Source organism: Medicago truncatula, chromosome 4 (assembly GCF_003473485.1).
Source record: "Medicago truncatula cultivar Jemalong A17 chromosome 4, MtrunA17r5.0-ANR, whole genome shotgun sequence".
NCBI classification, from domain to species: domain Eukaryota; kingdom Viridiplantae; phylum Streptophyta; class Magnoliopsida; order Fabales; family Fabaceae; genus Medicago; species Medicago truncatula.
The window spans coordinates 10,554,490-10,569,639 of NC_053045.1; the positions used below are offsets into that span (position 1 = coordinate 10,554,490).

General features: G+C 30.6%; 1 protein-coding gene and 1 non-coding gene across 2 annotated transcripts; both read right to left on the reverse strand.

Annotated features, from left to right (window-relative positions):
• Positions 1–7,346: 7,346 nt before the first annotated feature.
• Positions 7,347–7,432, reverse strand: TRNAY-GUA (transfer RNA tyrosine (anticodon GUA)). Its single transcript is given in 2 exon segments — positions 7,347–7,382; positions 7,396–7,432. It is a non-coding gene; the product is annotated as a tRNA-Tyr (tRNA).
• Positions 7,433–8,290: 858 nt separating this feature from the next.
• On the reverse strand, positions 8,291–12,892 carry LOC25491712 (TATA-box-binding protein). The gene is made up of 10 exons (XM_024782991.2): positions 12,649–12,892; positions 12,131–12,212; positions 10,662–10,749; positions 10,260–10,331; positions 9,792–9,842; positions 9,575–9,619; positions 9,343–9,435; positions 8,978–9,079; positions 8,813–8,886; positions 8,291–8,696 (listed from the first exon to the last, which is right to left on the reverse strand). Coding segments are annotated over exons 2-10 (603 nt in total). The 5' UTR covers positions 12,208–12,212; positions 12,649–12,892; the 3' UTR covers positions 8,291–8,695.
• Positions 12,893–15,150: the final 2,258 nt, after the last annotated feature.

Genomic DNA, 15,150 nt, shown 5'->3' on the forward strand with positions numbered 1-15,150 from the left:
CATTGGAACCAAGATGCAGCTTGTACTACTTGTAGATTGGATCTTCTGAGAGAAAAATACTTAAGCAGAAAAGTAAGCATATTTTCTAGACATTTGATTGCTTTTATATTTTTATATTTTGCTAGTCTTTTGTATACCGAAAACACTATGACATTGATCAAATACAAAATAGTGTGAATGGTAGGTCGTTGCCTAGAAGCAACACGCTATACAGCTCGAGTACAGTTTCAAATGAGCAAGGGTCGATGCATCGCCACTTGGAAACAGTGAAAAATAATCTAAATATGATTTATGATAGAACACTACGGCGCCATAATTTAATCCATGTAACCGCCCCACTTAATGGAATAAGTTTTGTTTGTTGTTTGAGAGTTTCTTTTCTAAAACAACCCACTTTTAAAAGATATATACAAAACTAACCCTCCATTGAAAAATATGTATGAAAATGCTCTACTTTTTTTAGAACCTAGAAGCACGTCATTTCATTTGCCATTGAAAAAATATTTACGTAAAGTAAGATTGTGATTAATATATTAAAATCCTCAGAGAAATCTGCATGAAATTGGAAAAATTAAATTGAAAAGTCTTGAAAGCCGCCAGAAATTTGCAGGAAATAAATGCCATGCACAAAAACGAAATAGTTTCATGCAGATTTTTTGGAGGAAAAAAAGGCTGAAAAAACAGTCTAGCCAAATGAAATGGCTTGCTCCTATTAAAGGTCCCTAAAAAAATAGGGCATTTTGATATATATTTTCAATGTAGGGTAGTTTTGTATATATTTTTCAAAAGTCGATTATTTTAAAATAAAAAAATAAAAAAAAATCTTCATTTGACACTGAAAGAGGAAAAAATGGATACCAAAGAACAATACAAAATACAAATAAATGATTCAAAATCAAATAGTTGATGTGGATAAGCTTCTATGGTAATTTATCTTTAACAAACTGAAAATTTATTACTCGATAATTTTATTACTCGATAACCATTGTGTCTTTTGTGTTTACTCCAACCATTGTGTCTTTTTTCAATGACCACCAACCATTGTGACTTTTTTTTTTTTTTTTTTAAAGAACCATTGTGACTTTATGAAATGTTATTACTATGTAAGTAAAATTAAAACGACACTACTTTTAAGGTGTCTGCATATATAGTCGTGTGCATTAGAATCATTCCCACATTTCCGAATTAATTGTCACTTTTATTTTTTTTGTCACTACTACAATGGTTTCATCGATCACTCCACTTTATCCAATGGAACTTGAAAGAAATTGTCCCATTCATTTTCAACCTAATGTAGTGGATAACCTTGAAGATGTAAAGAATACAAGCAATCCTTCAAGCAGTGTTTCAAACACAAATAATGGTACTAGTAATTATCACTTTATTTTAGTAACTTGTAAGAAATTTAGGGAGACGAATTTTAGTCCTATAATAAATATGAAACATCAATTTAGTTTTCTAAAATTTCAAACATAAGTAAAAATAGTTTTAACTAGAATTTTGTTTGTTCCTTATTGATGTACCCTTTTCTTTAAAACAATTTTGTTTTAAGTACATTCTTTTTTCTTCTTTTTTGACGGAATTTTTAGGAGATTCTTATATGAGATTAATGAGTATACAGTGTAAATTTATTTTATACTGACATCAATTTTTATTTTATTTTTTAAAAACTCGGTATCCGATCTAAGAATCAACTAATCCGATGGGACCAATCCCACCGCCCACTTGCGGGGGACCCATTTATTTTATACTAACATCAAACTAACAATTTTACATTGAGAGTGCATGTTCCATTTTCTTCTTATATGTATTTCTAACAATTTGTAACTACTTTTAATTATGTAGGAAAATTCCAAAATTTTTGAAGTCTAGGGTTCCCTCAAAGAAACGTACGCCAGTGGTTTATAAGAGGAAGATGACATTGACACCAATGCAGAAGTTTCACAGACAACTTCTTCATGAGTGGATAAAACAGGGAATGCTAAATGAGTCATCACCAGAAGAGGTTTTATTGTTTCATAATACGAACAACTTCATACCTGAAAATGAAATTGGCCTTGGAGGCATCCTTCTTAAACCAGATTGCAACTCTACATAGAAAGGCACATTGATATATAGAAATTGGAGCAAGTACCGTTAGTGTAAATTAATTTTACACCGACGAACAATAAAAATCCAACATTTTGTGGTTATTTTATATTTTTTTATCATAAAGGGAATTCATGTGGCAATATTATGAGTGTTCATAATGAATATTGGTGTGAAACTATTTTACTTCGAAAGTGTATCAATTAAACTTTTAATATACATATTTTTCATTAATATATTATAAATGTATTTTGTCAATCTTCATTGTGATCTCTAAGTTCATGTGGCCTGAATTGTTTTTAGACTTAATTTATATAACTGTTGTAGAATTAATATATATGATATGATAATTCAAATTGCATGTATGAATTAAACCACGGTTATTTAAGAAACTATGAAGTCGAGTCAAGTTATAATCAAATGCATGTCTATATATAAGAAAATGTTGAGCCTCTGATTTAAAACATAAATGCAAGTAGTGTCATATTGATAAAAATGACCTATGCATTATAAGTAAGGATTAGAGAGAAGAAATTGAGTGTGATATGGTTGATAAGATTGAATACTTTCAGATCACATTTTCAAGAATGACACCAGTGGCGGAGCCACGTGTGGACTGTGACCGGTCATGCCCTACCCATTTATTTTGTGAAAAGAATATAATAGATAGGTCATTATGACACCAATTAAGTCGGAGAAGGTTTTTTTTTGACTCTCAAGAAACTTAAAAATGGAGGTAGTTACATTTTGTCATTTTTATTATTTTTAAAAATATAAGTCTAAAATATATGGATATATCCATTTCCTATCAAAAAAGAATTCTTTACTCTTGTTTAACTAGTTAGTCTTTTTGTCATAGGATGTGGGGGAGCAAAGTAAAGGCATCTGCTATCTTTGGTTTCATAGGGAAGCTTTTGTCGAAGTTTGTATTGATTTAATTTTAAAACAAATGAGATGTTTTGTGGTAAATATAATGTTTAGGCTCCGGCTACGGTGAGAGACCAAAATATCTCTCTCATGGTGATTGATTAACTTTTAGCTGTTCGATGCCCCTAAAATCTAACGTACGATCCAGATTGCTTATCAGGTACATTTGGATGTGATTTAACTGATAATTAAAATTTGAGAACTACACAACTTGCCCTAATGGATTGCATATTGAATAATACCCCCAATCTTAAATGTTTAAACACAGTCATACTTCATTTATATTTATTTAATAACTTGAAAAAAAAATTACCAAATTCACTTAAAATTAATTTATCATTAAAAAAAATTAAAATGAGCAACTTTTTGAAAAGGTCTGCAAATATATTTTGAGGAAAAAATTGGCAGATTTAATTTGGTGTTTGTGAAAAAAAATTGAAATTTTTATGAGCAATAGATCAATTTTATTTATGGTAACATATTAATTTGGATTAAGATAAGTAATTTTATATAATGAAAAAACTTGGTTTGTGTTTGAGTTGGAGAAAGGGTTCGGGTTACGGTGAGAAACGCTTATGTGCAAGTAGTTCTAAGGGTTTTGTTCTTCTTTTTCATGTTATTTTAGAAATGATATTGTAGTCTTCTATATTGGTTAGTAAGCTATTGATATTGACGTAATATGGTATTTATTTAGAATGAGTGTGGATATTTTTTGGTAAGTTAGTTGGAAAAAAACTTTTTAAGTTGTAAGATATATACATATTTTCTAAATGAAAATAATATTTTCGTTTAACTTTATAGTTAAAAAAAAAAAATGTATACATGTACTTTGTCAACAATAAAGTACATATGGGTTCGTTCAAAATGAAAATTAAGGTAAATAAGGATGTTAAATTTTTTAAATAGGAAGGGATTAAACCTATCTATACCATTTAAAAAATGTAACAACAAAATGTAATCGACAGTTAGAAATTATAATTGTCATAAAAGTAGTTAAATAGTACATTAAATAATTACGGAATTAAAATTAATGCATAACATAATAATAACAACACATAGAAGTACATCTTAATTTCGAGTTGTTTTCTCGACATCAACCTAGTTGCTTATCACAATGTTTCTGAAAAGTGAACCTCAGGACATCACCTTCAACAAATAGTGTGTGTGGAATGGGTACCGTTTTAATGGTGGGCTGGTCAAACATAGCCCAATGATAGAAAAACATTTGAGCCGTATAATTCGTATGAAAGAAAATTGCTTTTTTGACAAGGAATACTTCCTATTGACACAAGTAAAATACGTAAATGCCTTCAGCGGTAGTTAATTACCGTCCTGCAAACCGGCGGCAGTTAACTACCATTGTCTAAGCCAACAGTAGTTAACTACCGATGAATACTTGTTAGTCAAATGACTACAAAGTGCTTCCATCACAGGTCACAACAATACAAACAAAATTTTCAGAAGCATTCAATTCAATTCCTTTGTGTTTCTTCCTCTAATCTCCTCTTGAAACAAATAGGCCTACCCATGAAATCAATTGTTTAACCTTCTTCTTCACCATCACCATCAACAACTTCATCCTGTTCTTATTTTATGAGATTAACATGAACATTTTTATGTGATTTTTCATGAAGTAAATGCCATGAAAGAGAAGGGTTTGATTTTGAATTCAAATGGAATGAAAAAGAGTTATCGGTGAGTGACCCATTTGATGAATTTGTTGAAGATGGCATAGTAGCTTGATAAATGTGCTTGTGCATCCATGAATACAAAAAAAAAAAGGTTTTTTTTTCAGAAGCAACAGCAAAAATTACCCAATTCAAAAAAATCTATTTTTTTTTCAAAATTATAATGCGTAGTTTCAGAAACAACAATAAAAAATACCCAATTCAACAAAATGGATTTTTTTTTTTTTAAATTGAAGTTATGGGTATGTTCAAAAACAACAATAACAAGAACAAGTACAAACAATGGGTGGAGTGAGAATAATAAGGTAAGGATGAAGAAGATGATTTTTGTAGCATATTAGAAAGAGAAGGTAGAGGAAAGAATATGAATGTGAATATGTGAATGTAGCATGGAAATTGAAGAAAATTTGAACGCAAGGAAATTGAAGATTGGGTTGGTTCTCTGTACCTTAAAAATTGAAGAAAAATATTCAGCGGCAGTTAACTGCCGCCAGTTTGTAGAACGGGAGTTAACTACCGCTTGATGCATTTACGTATTTTTCCTATAAAAAATGGGCCAATTTTTACTTTTGTCCTTCTTTTGACTTATTGACCATGTGAGAGTTGACGTGACAAAATTCAATTAAAGTCAATCTGACCGTTTGATGAGTTAAGACTGAATTTGCTAAATTGATATACTTCAAGACCTAAGAATCTTAACTAAAGTAGTTAGTCGTGAGTTAAGACTGTGATTATGCTAAACTAATGTATTTGAAGATGTAAGAACCCGAACTTAAGTAATTAGTCATGAATTAAGATTGTGATTTTGCTAAACGGATGTACTTCTAGACCTGATAATTCCAACTCAAGTAATTAGTTGTGAGTTAACAATGTGATTTTGACAAAGGGCTTGTTTGGTTGCACCGTTGCACCTTGAAGTGCAAAAAATGTGAGTTTATTGCTATCAAAATCAATTAGTGCAAAAACAAGTGTTTGGTTATATATTCATAAACATGATTTATGGAGTTAGAATTTGATTCATATTGAAGCTACCATGGGTAGCTTTTACGTTGACAATAATCGATTCCACATCATTTATTATAGTTAAATTTAAATATATTTTATTACATCTTTGTCCTTTAATAACTTTATCAATTAAATCTTCAATAACATATTTCATAACCATGAAAATCATTTTTTAGTAAAATACACACTCCACCCCTTAAAGATATCAATATTACACTCCGCTCCCCTCTTGTTACAAAACACACACTCTCATACCTTAATAAATTAAATGCACTACAACTTGATTCATTTGTACATTTTCCGTTAACTTCAATTAACATCCGTTAAATATTAGTTTTTATCACCGAAATACCCCTATCAATTTTTTATGGAGCGTTTCTTTTGATTATAATAATATCCATAAACAATAATTGATTTCTGAAACAAGCAATTGTCAAGTTAATTTGCAGACAATAAAAACAAAAACTCCATCGCTAAGAATTTCTTCAAACATTATGTAATATTTGGATATTTTCCTAATTTTTCTAATAGCAATTCTAGAATTTAAAAAATAGAAGTAACAACGTCAAAGCCAAAATTACCCACACAACCCCTCTCAACCAATTTTGATCAATCGCAAGTCAGACGTCCATGTTTTGAAATAGATCCAATAAGATAAAGCGTACATACAGAACCTAGTAAGACACATGCCATAAGACATAATCGACAGTGGTAACAATCCTTGTTTGCAATGAAAGAGGTGAAGTAACATGTTTGGGGAAGTTAAGGGTTATTTTGGTAAAAGAAAATATTGTGTAACATAAATGACTAAAAGGTTAACAAATCGTTTAAAAATGGGTGGAAATTTGAATTTTGTAACTATTAAGGAAGGGGAGTGTGTGTTTTACAACAAGAGGTGAGGGGAGTGTAATACTTATATCTTTGAGGGGAGGGGAGTGTATTTTTACACATCATTTTTACGTGTCGCACCCAGGTAATGATATGACACTATATATCATGTCGCTAATTTATTTTTGTATAAATATATCGCTGTTTTTTTTAAATTTAGATACTTTTGTGAAATGATATATAATATGCATTTTTTTTATCTCTAAAAAAAAGCATTTTTCACAATATTTTTTAATATTAAACTTTTTATACAATTATATAAAAAAATTATTATTCAAATGTATTTCTTCTAACATTTTTTGTTACGAGATATTAATTCATAAAAGATTCTCTAAAAATATATTTTCAATATAATTAATCAAAGTGTGTTAAAAATATATACATATACATGTATAACTACTAAGAAAAAATAATAATTTTAATATCCTTAAAAAAAATGATGTTCTGGGCGGTCGCCCTTATCTCTTCGAAAAATGTGTAATCAACTGCATTATTTAAAGTTTATTACTGTATTAAAATTGTGGTGCATTTACCTAATGATCCTTCGAGTGGAGATGATGATGTTGACTTGTAATCATCAAATAAAATGAGTCAAATAATGTGTTGGATTCAAATTTTTCCTACACCATTTACGTGCATGATGAAAGCTTTATTTATTTTTGAAGTTTTCATGAATCTACTCACATTTTATTTCTCCAATATCTCCAAAAACCGAAACATTAAAAAAGGAAAATAAATTGTGAAAAAAATTCCGACCTACCGGATTCGAACCAGTGACCTAAGGATATCTGTTGAACAACTACAGTCCTCCGCTCTACCAACTGAGCTAAGGTCGGTTTCTGATTTGAATCGGTTTCTAAATGTAGTTATTATTCATTTATTCTCTCTAACTCAAAAAAATTTATGCAATTTGTATTGACTTATTTGCTCTTATTTATGCAATTTGAGTTTACTTTTTTGCTCATCTTTGTGGGTTGATAGAGGATAATTCTTAGAGGGTCGGAACTACAATTCCAACTTATTTAGACACACAATTTTTTATTAACTAATACTTTTTATAATGTTTTTTATAATAACAATAAATTCATTTTTTTTTATTTGAGAATCTCCCTAAGATTTTTTTTGTTTTTATCTAGTAGTTCTAGTGGATGAGGCTCATACATTTTAAATTTGAAAAAATATGAAGTTTAAGGTTCAAACTTTGATCTCTGTATAATATTATTCTTGCAGCTATGAATCGAGTTGTGCTTACAGGACGTCTAAGCCTTGTTTTTGATGACAAAGGACATCATGGTTATGACCGCACAAACGATAACTTACCGTTAATTTTATGACTCAATTATTTTCATAAATAATTTTAAAGACATGGCATGAGAGTGGCGTGACAGTGAAAGAAAGAATGATACATCACTTAAATTAATTGCAACATAATTATCAACCTCCAACGAATTCAAAATCCTCAATTTAATTCATTCAAGTTCTTATCACCCAAATATTGACGATTCATACACTTCCTTTTTTATATCATCTTTTCATGTTTCAATCAACACCAACTTAACCCCCCACCAAAGAAACAATCTCAATCTTCATTGGTTTTCATATAAGTCAGTTTCATAATATTTGACTAGATGGATGATGATAAAGAACAAAACAATCTTTAAAGTTCATACTAGAAAAAGAAAGAGCTATTTTTATTACTGTTCAATCAACTACACTACTGTAAATTGTAATGCAGAAGTAAATGGTTAAACCTTCATGATTTTAACTTTGGCAGGTTAAACTGGCAGTAAAAATTTGTAAGGAACAATATCAAAATTGTAAAGAACAATATTCAATGAGTCCAAAACTGTCAGAATATGTTATTCCATCTAGCTCCAACCACTTTTTTTTTTTTCCTTTCTTCTACCTCATCAAAATCATCTTTTTCAAAATGTTAATTCAGTACAAAATTGTCACATAACAATATCAAAACCAGAAGCAGAGAACATATCAATTCAGATATCACCTTTGTCTTGTTACTAATTCAGATATCTCCTTTGTCTTGGTTTATATACAATTCGACGAGCTTCTCCGCAAGAACAATTATTTTTTTGACAAAATCTGCCACAAAATTAAATATTCATAACGTCATTAACTCAATAGTGGTGATTCATTGAAATTATAACAATCGGCATAGATGGTAAATAACAATAAAATAAATAAAGTCATGTCCATACCATTGTTGATTTTTCCTGAACTCAGTGAGCACAGGATATATTTGCTCAAAGGCTAGATAAGTCTCCTCTCTCACCTGATAATACAAAAAATGTGTATATAAAATCGAGTGAACCATGATTTTGAGGGCAAAAATAACAACAGGAGATTGTATATAAAATTATTACCTTGGCTCCTGTTAGAACAATCTTTCCAGAAACAAAAATTAGCAAGACTATCTTCGGTTTCTTCATACGGTAGATTAACCCGGGAAAAAGCTCAGGTTCATACTACCATCCCATATAAGCAAGTTCAGTATATTTTCTTCAACTTATAGACATTAATTAATACATATAAAAAATACTTGAATCAAGTAACTCTACATGCATAGACACAACCGAATATGGCCCTCTCCAAGCATCACTATTTACAACACCACTAGCTTAGTTTAAATTTTCAGAAAAAATCTAAATCTTTTCGCCATACTTATCCCGATACAAATCACGTCAAGCGATGACGAAGTGTGAAGATAACTGTAAATAAAATAGCTTACACTAGAGAAAGCCCCATGGGAATATGCAAGACCCTCCAACCGTATTGGGAACTTGACATCACAGGAGCCGACAATGTTCTGAATCTTGAAATCCTAGAGCATAAAGTAGAAGGAATCAACTACTAATCAAGGTACAACTAATAATGTACTGTATGAAACTGAAATAGCACAAATCAACTATAGTTAATGAAACAATTTCAGCAAAGATGATCTGAAAGGGTAGATTTTGTACCTTAAACTTAGCATTGAAACCAAGCTTTTGGATGATACGGGCGTACTGAAAGAAAGAGTAGAAATACAAAATTAGAAAATGCTGTAAATTTTGAAAAATAAGCAGGCTCCAATCTAACACAAATGGCATAGTTATTCATCCTAATTAACTTTGAGGTCCTCCGATAGAGACTTTAATAGCATGAATGAGATTAACAATTAAAAGAACAAGAACACACCTTCCTTGCTGCCAATTTAGACTGTTGCTCACTCTTAGCTCCAGTACAGACCTAGTCATATCGGTAAAATTAGAACACCATAAAAATAAAAAAGAGAAACCCTTCACATGTACTATGTCAATTTATTTTGGTTTTGCAAAAGGAACATTAGGGACATGAGGGAAAAAAAAAAACAGAAATTTTAAACTCCCAACCATGGTCATACAGAGTGAATCAAATCAACTATTAGAAGTCTAGTGGTAAATGATTAAAATAACAAAAATATAATTATTCATAATAAACAAACAGCTAAAAGAAGATAGTCTACTGACCCTCCTCCTACCAGGATTTGAAAAGAGAATCAAACAGCTAAAAAATAGCATAAACAACACAGAACTTTCCAATCTTTTTATTTGACTACAATGCTAAAAGCACAAAGAAAAGCACTTATATGACAGAGATGGTGGTGAGTGAAACAAAGAAGCATACCATTTTGCCAGAAGCAAAGATGAGTGCAGTTGTTTTTGGTTCTCTGATCCTCATAATGACAGCAGCAAAACGCTGCAAACAATTGCATCACAAATGTCAGTACACTAAAACAAGCATATTAACTGTATTGGCAGAATATTGATTTGGAATAACAAAAGATGGACGACAAGTAACTGATATCAAAAGTGACATTAATATAAAATGGTAGTGATTAATAATTAGATCAACTAAGCATCTCTATTCCAGAAACAAATTTGAAAAAGTGGGAACAGTTCAACCATCAAGTTAATTTTCACTTCCGATTCCAATGCAAAGGAAAAAGGAAACGCGGGCAATGCACACACTTTCACACATATCATAGATGTACTTGGATGAAATTCACAGTCAACAGATGAAACTTGCCTTGGGATTGTACTCTGCATTACGAGCTTGGAGTGCAATTGCTTTGAGATCCAACTTGGTGTCCAAATTGACTGTTGAAACAATATTTCTGGAAGTAAACAGACATCGGTTATTAGTATATTCTAAAGCAAATAGAAGAAAAAGTTAAAGAAGCAAATTTATCATATGTTCCAAAATTCAAAGTAAATAATAACTAAAAGCATAATTATTACATATTGTAATGCAATATGAAGTAAACAACAAAAATGTTCTTTCAAAAATTGGCAGCAATTAGTAAATGAATCAAGCAACACAATAATTTCTTTTCGGAAATTTATGTCTAAGAGAAAAAAAAGGCAGCCCGGTGCATTAAAGCTCCCGCATATGCAAGGTCAAGGAAGGGGTCCCACCATTTGGTGTATTGTATGCAGCCTTACCCTATTGTTTACACAAGAGGTTGTTTCCAGGACTTGAATTATGTCTAAAGACAAACAAGTTAAAAAAAATTTCTTCTTAATAATTTGGCAACATTAGCTTGTCATTTTTCTTAGTTTCCATCTTACCTTTGACCATCATTCCATGTCTGGTGTACTCTTCTTACAGAGACTACGAATCATATCCATAAACAAACTACACATAAGATGAGAAATCTACCATCTTTTACAAGATACGTTTTGACCTGAATTTTTCTCAAAAGCATTCTTTCATTATCTAAACATGTGCGCCATCTAGCATCCATTCATCCATCACAATATTTTCATCTCTACAATGTTCAACTTATTTTCTAGTTAACTTTCCCGACTTTGTTTAGTTTAGTTCCATATAATGTTACAAATCTTTGAGATAAAAAATTTCCCTTTTTTTGCTTGAATGATACCTTTCTATCACATTCCATTTAAACTGTGTGGTTTGTAGAGTATTTATGCTTATTGTAATCAATTACTTCCAAAAATTCATTGTGAAACCAGCGACCAACAACTATATTACAGCTCATCCCAAACAGGAAAGATAAGCACAAATAAGGATACAAACAATAATACTATAATAGCCTCTCCCACGGATACTTGCCTATAAGCACTACTAATTACCATCGTTGCAATGTAATAGAAAATAACATAGACAAATAAAAAATTTAGCCTCAATCCAAGTAAATCCATCATCGATTTTCATTTTCTTCATGCAAAATCACAAGGCAACCATCAGCATCTAACACAAACGGCACGGACACATGTGATTACATTCAATTATGTCATTTTCTCAAATAACTACCTGTGTGGACGTGTCAATGTCATGTCTGATGTCCATGTTAGTGCTTGGTAGATACTAACAATTTCAAATGACTTATAATCTTAAAAGATAAATGTAAACCCACCAATTATGGTTCAATTAAACTAACAAAAAGCTAAGATGTATCTATACCCATCGATCAATCACTTATAATATTTTTTTAATAATCAAAAACATATATACACTAATATTTAGATACTCACTGAAGGGTAGGCACGATCCCAGAAGGATGTTTCGCTAGATCCACAGGTTGGCTCCCTTCCAATCCTTGATCAGCCATCAACCCTAATAATAATCATAAATTAAAATTAATCACTCAATCAACCATTACAAAACAACCCATCAACGAAAATCAAACACCATGTTCATAATCAATTATTATCGTTCATCTCATCACAAAAAGGAACAATTTTGATCCAAAACAAAATGGGGGCTAAAAGGATTTTTTTTCTTCAAATCAAATTAAAATTGCAAAACGACCAATCAATTAAAATCGAACACCATGTTCATAATCAATTAAATACTTTCATCTCATCACAAAAAGTAACAATTTTGATCAAAAATTAAATTGAGGGTAAATCAGCAATCAACTGAAATAGGGTTTTCAAAATCGAATTCAAATTACAATTTTTTTCCATTTAAATATGATTTTCATGAATCAAATTAAAATTTGGGGATTTTTGTACGATGAATTAGATCAAGGGTTGTTAAGAAAACAAACCTTGGTTTTATGAGAGAAAAATTAGGGTTTGTGTCTGAAAAAGAGTGGAGAAAGCGGGAAGGATTTGAAAAGAGGGTGATTTTATAGGTGAATTGAGGAATTGAGAGGTTTTTATATGAGAGTAGTTTGTTCAGATTTGTGAATTGCGATGCGATGAAGATATATGTAGAGAGAGAAAGAAGAGAGAGAGAGGTATTTGTATTGTGTTTGTTGAAGGATCTGGAGGTTATAAGGTGAGAGAGGTTGGATAGTGGTGCAATATATATAGGCGTGTGAATTGGGTCGGGTTTGTGTGTGTTTTTTTTTTTGGGCTTTTTGTCAGGGGATAAATTTGTTATATTAATTTATTTATTTTGAAAGAAATTTGTTATATTAATACTAGCGTCAACCCTCTTGTGTCCGTCTGTCCGTTTTTTCTACTGTGTTAATGCATGTAACTCACAAACAATATATTTTTCAACTTTAATGTTGGTTTTTTTGGATAAAAATAATAAGATGATACATACATGTCCACTTTCAGTATGTTATAGTAATTCACTATTGTATTTGATTGATTAATCAACACTAAAAAAGTATTAGATTTTATGAGCCTTCTTTGATGAAAAAAAAAAAAAGAGGAATATGAGTAATCGAGTTAGAAATAAATATTCCTTGCTCCATATGGGACCCTCAATAATGGAATTATACATTGTTTTATTGGAGCTATTTTTTTATATTTATTCCATCATATATGTTCTATATAAAAAACTGTTGAAATTAAGATGCACGTTTTTGTAAGCTTAGTTCAATTGATAAGAATAAATGCATAATATATGCAAGATCTGAGGTTCGAACCTCGGACACCATCAAAACAAAAGTGTAGAAGTTTAGCACAATAGTATTTTAGTAGAAACTATATTCATAGATAATAAACAAAGACAAAATAGAGAAAAATCGTGCTCCAAATAATATTCGGCAACAAAAAACAATAACAGTTTTTTTTTTGTCATCAAGGGCACTCATCGTTCCCTGCATTTTTGTTGTACACATCTCTATACGGCATTCAAATAAATTAATTTGGAGTCCAACAGATTACTCAAATTAGAGCCTCTCCTTGGAATAACTCTCTCCTTCTCCTTCCTTCCATGACGTTTGTCTACCTTTTCTCTTGATCTTCTTTCCTTATTTTTTATCTCTCTAAAGAGAAATGATGTGTACTTGTGATTGTGCGTATGTTTATGTGATTTTTCTGATTTGAAATAGAAGAAAATAACATTAAACCAACCATTTATATATAGAATATTTTTACTTAATTTTTAGCCATATTTTATTTTAACACATTCCTTTTAGTTAAGAAAGATACATGAATGATATTTGAGAGACTTTCTTAAAAAGTATAGGCTTTTACAAATTGAAAGTTAAAATAAAAGGATGCAGTGATGACTACAACACCACCAAACAAAGACCATGAAGGCCACAAATTTCTCGTGTGACTTAAACAAACAAAAATGATAATCATTATTTTGGGACTATTCCAAATTGTTTGTCATAATACTTGAGCATGTATATAATCATCCCCGCTCTACTTGGCCTTTTCATCCAACTACGTGGCTTTGTTTCCATATTTTTTGCACCTTCTCTTGGTACTTTGATCTATCTAGTGCCTTCTTTTTCAAGCTTGCTTATACTACTACTTCCCTCATTGATTCATGTCTAGTGGCTTTATTAATAGGTATAGATTACATCAATCACTCCTTAGAATTGTGATCGTACTCTTAAACATGAATAAAATACAATTTGATTGAAAATAAAATTAACAACCAATAAGCTTAAAAAGATTGGCACCATTCAGACTCTAGAAGGGGTTTGTCCTCTTCCTCGTACTTCACTTCATTTCTTCTTTTTTATAGGCTACTTCATTACCTTAATTTTATGCTTGTTCTTGTTTTCCCACTACATGCACTTAAATTAAAACAAAGACACCACATTTAGAGGATAAACACATTGTCGCTCTATTTGATTTGGAATGTACAAATGATATATTAATCCTTCCACCTTACACCCAAGTAAATTTACATTTCTGGGTAGATACTAACTATTATTGTTGCAATTGGACACAATACACATTTACTTTTAGAATTAAAGTATTAAAATATTTGTAAAATAAAAATGATTGAAACAAAAAGTGGTAGCATTTAAACCTTAAAAAGCAAGAACAATCATAAGAGTACTGGTGAAAAAGTAACTGTTCATATTATTATAGTTTAGGTTAGATACTTACCCATTTTGTTGTGTGTTGATACGAAATGGCAAGATAGAAATCATGTAACATGAATTTTGTCCAATTTAAGATGTAAATCCAAGTATCCAACCATAAACTCTTGCTTAGTGATTCAATCTACTCCATCGATGAATGGGAATTCAACAGAAGAAATGAAATTGAAAACCCATGCCATTAGAATGGTGAACGGTTGGCAAAGTTTCTGAATAACAAAAAAAAAAAAAAAATTAACCATGACCATT